General features: G+C 32.1%; 1 protein-coding gene across 1 annotated transcript; it reads left to right on the top strand.

The window, feature by feature from the left end:
• Positions 1-289: 289 nt before the first annotated feature.
• LOC139489525 (ependymin-related protein 1-like) lies at positions 290-9226 on the top strand. The gene is made up of 4 exons (XM_071276021.1): positions 290-620; positions 2768-2849; positions 7134-7402; positions 9073-9226. Exons 1-4 carry the CDS (start codon positions 333-335, stop codon positions 9145-9147), a joined length of 714 nt encoding a protein of 237 aa, XP_071132122.1. The 5' UTR covers positions 290-332; the 3' UTR covers positions 9148-9226.
• The last annotated feature ends 865 nt before the right edge of the window (positions 9227-10091 follow it).

Below are 10091 nucleotides of genomic sequence, written 5' to 3'. Positions count from 1 at the left end.
GACAATGCCATTACAAAACACGAATTAGACAACAAGATAACAACAACAACAGTACACATAACACAGTTGTCCATGGCGTTGTCAGTTTTTGTTTCAATCTATGAGTTTGACTATTCCTCTGGTATCTTTCGTCCCTTTTTAAAAAAAAACTACAGTATGATCAACACTTTTCAGAGACAAGTTCCGGTGCACTTTAACCAGTAAACAAAGCATTTCTCTCAATGATCAGTACGTATATACAATGTACTTCAGATTATCTTCATGATCATACGATAAAGATATGTTTAAAATATGTGTTATCATCGTGTCATACTTTCTGTGAACCAGTCAAAATGTATACACCGCGACTAACAGTGGTACTATTAATGGCTATAATTTTAAGAATTGGGATTGGATTTGAATTGGATCCTGTGTGTTGTACTCCAGATCAGTGGGAAGGACGCGTGTATATCGACGATGCACAGATCTTTTACTACATACATTTGAATGGTTCTGCGGAAGTTGCCTACGATTTTACTAACTCTAGAGCCTTCATAAATGCAACTGTTGTCCAAAAGAGTCTTGTATTGAAACCAGAATTACAACATTACTCCGTACTGTATATCGAAGACTACAAAAATGTAAGTATCATGTTTATATATTTACAATGATCTATTAATGAAATAACATTAATGGTACCATTTTTCCAACAACAGAATTTTGACAATAAATGTCTCTTCAGTGATAATCGAGAGTCATAATCGAGGCCAACATATTTGAAAATCCAAAACTTATCAAAAGAATACAGACCCTATTATCCAAAAGGAAAACAAAGTATTTTCAAATAAGGGCAACAGGTTATATATCATTGTTTACCAAAACTCCCATATTGAAATTTTGATGAAAATTTGCATATAGGCTTTGTTTTACCTGATCAAATCAAATATGTTATAAAAAATATACCTTCATGTGCTCCTTTTTTTTAGTAAAATGAGGTAGAAATTTCAGATATTTGCACAAAATTTGGATTTGCAGACGTATTTTTCTTTTACATAACTTTTTTTATTTTTCAAAGATAAACACAAGCTGGTTTTTGTTAAATTATCTGTAATTTCTGTTTTATAAAAATGTTTTTTAAATCTATGCATTTGATTTTTACAAATACCTCATATTTATTAAAATTCATGAGTGTAAAATAAAAACGTAATTTTTTGCTGTATATTTATCAAATGTAAAAGAAATTGCAGTATTGACACTTTTTTGAAAATTGGTACAAATAATCTTCATACGTAATCACACCGAATGTCATTTTAAAAAAGAGGTGTTCATGAACTTGTTTTCAAATTAAATCAGTTTGATTGATAAAAATCAGTCGAAGAATTCATCTTTTCCCGATATGTCACAATTTGACGTCGAAAATAACAAAAGAACGGAACAACAGAAACGCTTAACTACAACACAAGCAAATGCCATTATGCATAGAAACGGACTGTAGATAACAACTGCGATATTCCTGACTTGATACATGACATTTTTAGGAAAACATGGTGGGTTGAACCTATGGCTAACAAAACCTCCCGCCTATATGGTAATGGTTTTTTTTTAATACAGTTAAAATGACAACAATACGTGACAGGAATACAATTCAAACAAACGCAAGAATACTCGGCACATTGAAATACGTAAATAAATTTTCTTAAAGTACATTACAACATGCAAATAGCAGAATAACTACGGACACCTCCCACGAATTCGGGCAAAGAATAGTGCAAGAGTAAGATAAATTCCTAAATTAAAAATAATTTTCAAAATTGTATAACAGTGAATTGTAATAACAATATACTTATTCGTATTCGTACGTTTGTGCCTGTACTTAAGCCTGTACTGGGTACGAAGCTGGTGATTTATTAGTCCACTAGCAGAGGTATCGACTCAGTGGTAGTCATAACACAAACGGTACGAGATGCGCATTTTTAAGGTACATGTTTTTTCAGTGATGCTTGAGGCCAAAATATTCGAAAAAAAATTGAAAAATTAAGAGATTGGTACTTATACATCCTGTCATTGTGTTATTGTGTTTTTTGTATTTTTGTTTTCTTGTCTTTAGTTTTTGCTAATGAACTTTGTCTTTGTGCCTTTTTGTTTATCTTTGTTGACATGTTTGTTTGTTTTCATAGGGATTAAGATTATAACACAATGTTGACTGCTGTTCCCCTAATTTTGACATTTTTATCTATTATGCCTGTTTATTTGTTCACACATCTTTGTCAATATAATGGAATTTTATGCGACTGTCATATATACTAGTGAGGGGATTGGCTAGCTATAAAACTAGGTTTAGTCCGCCATTTTCGACACAATACAACGCATGTACCAAGTAAGGAATATGACAATTGTTATCCAATCATTTAATGTGTCTCAGCTTTTGTTTTTTTTACATTTGTTTATGGACTTTCCGTTTTGAATTGTCCTCGGAGTTTGGTATTTTTGTAATTTTACATTTACAAGATAATTTGAGGGGATGACCCTTTATTTTAGGGCCGGGAAGGAGAGGGGTTTGAAAATAAATATCCTTGCCTAGTTATAATTCATAAAAAAGATGATCTTCCTCAAGGTAGAATGAAGTTGTTTATTTCCTCTAAACAATAAACAGAAATTTAAATAGTTACCTTACCAGATATGGAACGAAAACGAACTGCATGAATCAGTTATGAATCAACCTTATGTATAACGCTTGTGGCTGTTGCATAAATTGATGTAATATATATAATTTATTGAATGATTTTAGAATGTTGAATATGAATTAGACGATGGGAAGACTTGTCAGAAAGCATGGATGGATTTTAATATGACTAAGCAATGTATCCAAGGTATGAATATTCGTAACTCAAGGAGTCATCTTAGAATGATAATACGTAATAAGGTCACTAAACATATTGCAAGGACAATGCAATAAACACTAAGAAACTCCATTTGTATAATAGATTAGAAAAGATATATGTAGCCTTGAAATTGGTAAGGTCAGTTTATCCCATTCTTCAATCAGATTTGATAACGTTGGCTTCATATCATTTACCTTGTCTTCAATAAAAGGTCAGTATATTGTGATTGTGATATTGTATAATAAAAGTACAAAAGTACCAAATAATCTGACTAATACTAAATCTCAAAGGTGTTTGCATGTCGAACTACTTATTCAAAATATGTGAGTTTTGGTTGTTTTTTTAATTACATTTTATATTAAATGGTAGTTATTTATTGTAATAAGAAAATAATATAGTCCAGCTTGTTATTACACTCTCTTCGTCATACCAAAATCTAATTAAAAGTTGCAAAAAAGAATCTAATAAGAGCTGATATTCTCTTAATCTTAGAGTTTATCATAGCAAATGGACAACTAAAATGTCTGTGTTTGCACCTACAAAATAACTCTGAATACAGTAAGACATATGAAGTTGGAAATAGTTAAGGCCTTGCATCTAACCTGTAATTAAGAGATAACTGTATTGTATTTGAAGCTTTAAGGACGTCTATCGGTAGTTTAACTGTCGCAAATTTAGTTTACCTGGCGGATCGGAGAAAGTTAAACAGGTATTTGCGACAGTAAAACTACAGATGGACGTCCACAAAGCTTCAAATACAATACAGCTATCTCTATTCTAATGCAAATCGAGTTCATAATTAAATTTCAATCATTATTTCAGTCTTAAATCTTTATTAAAGAAAATTCCGCGAAAAGATGTTATCTTCTTTGGTCACTACACTAGGTGACGTCATAGGTATGCTTCCGGCATCAAACATAAACACCGGGCGTTTTCTGGATTCTGTTCCGCTTCACAATGTAATACAATTTGATAAAAAGAAGATTTTTAGGTGCAACATGTGATTTTTTTTTTTTGGATTATTATTGTAGAAACTACATGTCAATACATTCAGCAATTCAAAATGTCGGCTTCCTAAGTTACGGACAAGGAGATAGAGACTTTTACGCTTACTGTCATCCGATCAGAACCATTGATACAAAATAATTGCATTAGAATTGTAATTTGACTGGTACAGGTACTAGTATTTAAAAAAAAAACAAAAAAACATACAATGAAGTATGGCCTGCGTATCGTAGAATAGACCAGATCATAACCAAACAATTTGTAACTGTAATTATGTTGCCGAGGATAAGTATCATCCTGTAATATCTGCGATTATTTCGGGAACGTCACGCACAAACCTTCGGGACATTTACTTATTACGTAACGTCGCTACGGCGATACCAATTGTATATTTTATAGCCATTATTAAATGACTTCTGAACCATCAAGTCTTGCTCCGATCTTTCATTGGCGACGAGGATTAAAAACAAAGAAAGCAGCAGAGTTTAGCGGCGTAAATATTGAGAAAATTTACCGGAACACAGAATTTAAAGAAAATAGGGCTAAAACAGGGTATTTAAAGAAGATACTGCTTAAATAAAGATTATGGACCGAGGAGAGTCACAGCAGATGACGTTCGTAATGGAAACCAGAAATTTACGATCACAACCGTTTATACAGTCAGATGATCAGATATCTACAGGAAAACATTGGGAAGAATGGATGGAAAATATAGAGAGGAACTTTAGATATTTCAGGATAACTGAACCTGCAGATAAAAGGGATGCATTAATCATTTATGGAGGAAAAGATATATCAAGATTGGAAAGAAGCATAAGAGATGAAGAAGGAGAAGATGAGTATAAAGTATTAAAGAACACATTGAATAAATATTACTTGCCAGAGAAGAACAAACATCATGCCAGGTATTTATTTCAAAAAATGAAGCCATTTAGAGATGAATACACAGTAACATATGTAATGAGACTGAGAGAAAAGGCACATGAGTGTGAGTTTGAAGCTACATGCGACGAAAGAATATTTGAACATAACCAATCAGGATTTGATAAAGAGGGCTATAAGCAAAGGATGGAATTTAGATAAATTTGTGGAAGAAGCAGGACAGACGGAAGATACATGTTTACAGATGAAGGATATGAAAGGAGATCCCAGAGACATCGGGACGTTTTCAGCAAGTAAAGTCCAAAGCAACAGGTCAAGCTATAGGGCACATGATTTTGAAGACGATAGATTTAAACAAAATGGTAGAAATCAAGTCTTATTGTGGTTATTGTGGATTTGATCATGAGCATTGGAGAAGATGCCCAGCATATGGGAAACAATGTAGAAATTGTGAAAGATATAACCATTTCGCATCAGTCTGCAGAGCAGAAAAGAGAAACACAGAAAGCTATGATAGTCAGCAACAGACCAACAGAAGAAATGTGAAGAAAACAATAGAAGAGGCATATAAAACAGATTGAAATACAGACAAATCAGACTACAAAGAGAATGAAGATTATTTTGAATAAACTATCAAACAAGAAAATACGAATAGTAAAAACCATACAAGAAACAAGAGACATTGAAAAGACAGTGACAGTTGGAATTGATGATGTAGATGTAAAGGTTGAACCTGATAGTGGAGCAGATGTGAATTTGATGGATGAAAATCAATTTCAGAAAATTCAGAGAAAAACATACGGTAAACAAGAGTAAGATCAAATTAAGTACATTGCAAAATGCATTACCAATAAGGGGAGAATTCAAGACTATAATGAGAAATAAAACATGTGGCACAGAAAAAGATTTATTGTTGTGAAGGGAAAAATAAATTCTCCACCTTTACTCAGCAAATCCACTCTGATGGAGCTAGGAATGATACAGATTAGAACTGATTTAAACACTACCAAGTCACACCAGGACGCCAAATAGCAAATACAGAAGTTAATTTATATAAGAAACCCATCAACAAAACAGAGCAAATAACAAAGTTAAAAAATAAAAACACTAAAACAGCTAAACAGGAGATTCATAGAAGATATCACTCAAACCTATATGAGGAGATAAATGAAAAAGACAGACAATGCAAGGAGAAAATCAAAGGGTATGCTGAAAACAGAAATCAGAAGAAGAAGAAAATGGGCACCCGCAAGACATGCGCGGGAGGGGGCAGTGGACATACAAAATTATGGGCCCCCCGCAAGACAGGGATAGGAGGGGTGGATAAAGAGAACTTTAGAAAACAGAGACAAAAGTCAGGAAACATAAAGCAGAAGAACCAGATGATAAGCCAAAAGGGAGACCGATGCAATTTAGTGAACATTATAGAGACTATTATAAATTATACAAATTGAGAAAGTGAACATCTATATTTTATCTTCATCACAAAAACATTAGTGAACATTACAGAGACTGCGATAATTTAATTAATGAAAACAAACTTTATTTTACACATTTTAATTTACATTTATATAGTCATTTTCTAATTCAAAGTTAAGGAGGAATGTAATATCTGCGATTATTCCGGGAAAGTCACGCACAAACCTTCGGGACATTTACTTATTACGCAACGTCGCTACGGCGATACCAATTGTATATTTTGTAGCCATTATTAAATTACTATCTGAACCATCAAGTCTTGCTCCGATTTTTCACATCCCTTTTACCGCTTTCAACCACATGGAACTTCACAGAAAGATTGCGCTTGCATATTGAAGTTTTTACCTGCTATAATTGAAGAGTTTGAATTATTTGTAATATTTTTTTCCAGACATTCGGAACTTTAAAGTGAACATTTTTGTGACTCAAATCCTTAAATCTTTGCAGAAAAAAAAGATTTCTACCTTCCTTTTTTTACATTTTGTAAATAAAAGTACACATGGTTTCATTAAACTCTAAAATGGACGTTTGGCGAACAGCAATATATGATTCAAGAACACAGATGCAAATTAAGGAGAAACAATAATCTGTAAGCTGAGATACACATATAACTATATAGGAAACAGTTGTTCAGTACATTAAAATAAATTAATAAAAATAAGACAATAAAACCTAAGAGAATCACATGATCATTAAACGGAGAAAGTCATTGTACGTCGAGAGGGTAAGCATCTTCTGATATACAACATTGACACATTTGCAAGGATGAGTTTGTCTCTAATAATCCGTTAGGCAACTGAGTGATACAAGTTAACCTTTTATAAACGATCATGTCAAGATATTGCCCATAAAACAACACATCTGAATCAGTGTGTTTGTTTGCTATACTTTTTTATATATTTATAGGGGGAGCAAAGTTGTTACAGAGTGGAGTTGTTGGACAAGGGACTAATATCGAAACATACAATACAACTTTAGGTGATCAATACCAGAACATACGGGCAACAATAGAGAGAGATAGCTGTCTACCTGTGCATTTAGTTTACATTGATTCAGATTATGGTTCTGTAACAAGTTGTGATGTTTATGGTATAACGCCGGGTATTAAAGACACAAAGATTTTTGACATACCGCCTCAATGTAAACATGTTAGTCCCATATACAGAAAAAATCAGGTATGTCAGATTTTTACACACATAAGGATTTATCTGTGTTAAGGATATTACTTACACTATTTATGTCAACAGTGGATTTTTATAAACGAAGAGATATTTAGTAAACCACTGTTACTGATGTGAGCATAACCAGTTATCAAAGGTACCAGGATTATAATTTAGTACGCCATAACATTAAAGAAAATGATATTTTCCACAGATTCATTGTAGAGGAGGGGCGAAAGATACCAGAGGGACAGTCAAACTCATTAATCGAAAAAATAAACTCCATGGCTAAAAAATTAAGAAACAGACAAATAATAGTACAAAAGACACAACATAGAAAACTACAAAGACTAAGCAAAACGAACCCCACCAAAAACTGGAGGTGTATGCAACTTTAAAAACAAAATAGGCATTCATGTCCAGAGTAATGTTTGTACAATTTTAATAGTTTATACCCATTAGTTTCCGAGAAACAATTGAATATTGACATACCCTCATGTAAACGCCTTTGAAAAGTTGTCAGTAATTCAAATTCAGTTAAATATTCAAGTGTTAAACTTTCAACGTATATTTGATCCGCCTAACGGAAGTTCCAATGGAAACTTTGTTATAAACCTTGTCTTAATATCTATACCTGTTTTAACAGATACAATATTCTTTACCATTTATTCCGTTAGGAACATATACTGTAATATTTATTCCTGTGGAAATAATATTCCAGAATAGTATTTCCTTTTGGAACTTATATTATGAAGGAACTTCTCTTCCGTGAAAACACATTCATCCTTCAGATTATACCATTACATCTTTTTTAAAGCTAGCTAAAAATGTATGAGAAGGACGAAGAAATAAGGCAAAGGTAAATTAGAGGTGGATTCATCATAAGCAATCCGCGTTTTAACATTTAGAATCACGTGAATATTCAAAAGACAAATATAGATCATATTCTGCAAAATATATATAGACGACTCTCATTGAGTTTAGTTGTAATAAGAAACTAGATAAAAGTGCCAAATACTTACAAATATTATCCTTTGTACGGTTGCTTTCACTATATAGTCATTGCCCCATACTGGAGAAAACCTATGCTAACAGCAGCTTTTAAACTATTTCAGAAACAGTAAAGAAAGGACTGAATGTAACAAAAGCATATGTAAAACATTTTGTCAAACTATCTGAAATGCTTGACATGCCCTTATTTTACAGAGGCAATACAAATTTCAAAACTATCCTCATTTAACACACTTGCAAAAAATGATTAATTTATAGTTTATAGATTGTTTGTCATATTAAAAATAAATGTTATATTTTATAAAAAGATACTAGGCCTACAATAAACTCACTCATTCTGCATTGAAGACCTGTTGGTGACCTTCTGCTGTTGTCTGTTCTATGGTCGGGTTGTTGTCTCTTTGACACATTCCCCATTTCCATTTTTAATGTTATTACTATTTGTGGCTAAGATATCGAAGGTATAACCCAACTCATTAGTCGAAACACAAACTGACAATGTCATGGCAACAAAAAAGCAAGCAAACGACTAACAACAGTATACAAAACACAACAAAGTCAACTAGGAATGTTAAGCTGATCTAGTCTACACGTGACACCCTTTCTATTGCTAATGTAAATTTGGACCCAGTGATAACCTATATCATACATTAGATGATTTGATATTTTTTCAGGACGATATGCATGATTTGAAATCAAGAATACGGAAGATTGTTCTGCAATTTATGTCTGGCAGAAGAAATCCGTGACATTTTTGTTCTACAAATTTTGTTTTTATATTGTAATATGTACATATATCATTTTTAATAATATACAAATTAATAACCATTTTCTGTTATTCATTACATTAAATGCTGGAAATACTAATACAAATCCTATGACCCTTTATATAGGTGAAGATCTTCTTTCATAGCCAGATGAATTGTGTAATAAAATGTGTTATGACTTAATCAACAATAGAAAGGACCAGTACTTTTACCTTATTTAACATGTCTAAAAAAAAAAGAGAGATGTGGTATAATACCAATGCCAAAAATTAACAACTATGGTTCACCGTATTTACTAAAATGAAAAAATCTCTCCACTTAATTTTTGAAAGTGTAGAAATACGGCGTATTAAACTAAACAGATATTTTATGAACTCAGCCTGGAGTAGAAATAAAAAGTTTTGAACAAAGGAAAAATTTAAATAAGAGAGATTTGATGAACTTATTGAAACAGAAAATTGTTTGAAAAATATTCTGAAATTTTAAGTTGGAAGAGTATTAAAATATGAAACCTGACCTAATCACAAAGTAAAACAAAAATTGCCAAACTACAATCTTTGAAACATTATGAGAATTACTATGGTATCTTATTATTTCTTTGTGTGACCATACTTAGTAAACTAGTGATATTACTGGTGAACTATCTGATGGTGAAAACTACTTCCCGGAAGTGAGTTATTGTCCTATGGTCATCCTTTGTATTCTTGTTATTAAATTATGTGGTTTGTCTATATACCATTTTGTTGTTCTTAGTTGACATGATTCTTTGTTTTATGGTGATTAAGAATATAACACAATGGCTGTATCCAAATTTTTGACATTTTGAACTATTATATCTGTTTATTTTGCTCACACATTGCTGTCAACAGAATTCTATTTGACTATCATACAAGTGAGAGGTTTAATTAGCTATAAAACCAGATTTT

The sequence above is a fragment of the Mytilus edulis genome, chromosome 9 (assembly GCF_963676685.1).
Source record: "Mytilus edulis chromosome 9, xbMytEdul2.2, whole genome shotgun sequence".
In the NCBI taxonomy this organism is placed as follows: domain Eukaryota; kingdom Metazoa; phylum Mollusca; class Bivalvia; order Mytilida; family Mytilidae; genus Mytilus; species Mytilus edulis.
This window is presented reverse-complemented; position numbering and strand designations above follow the sequence as displayed.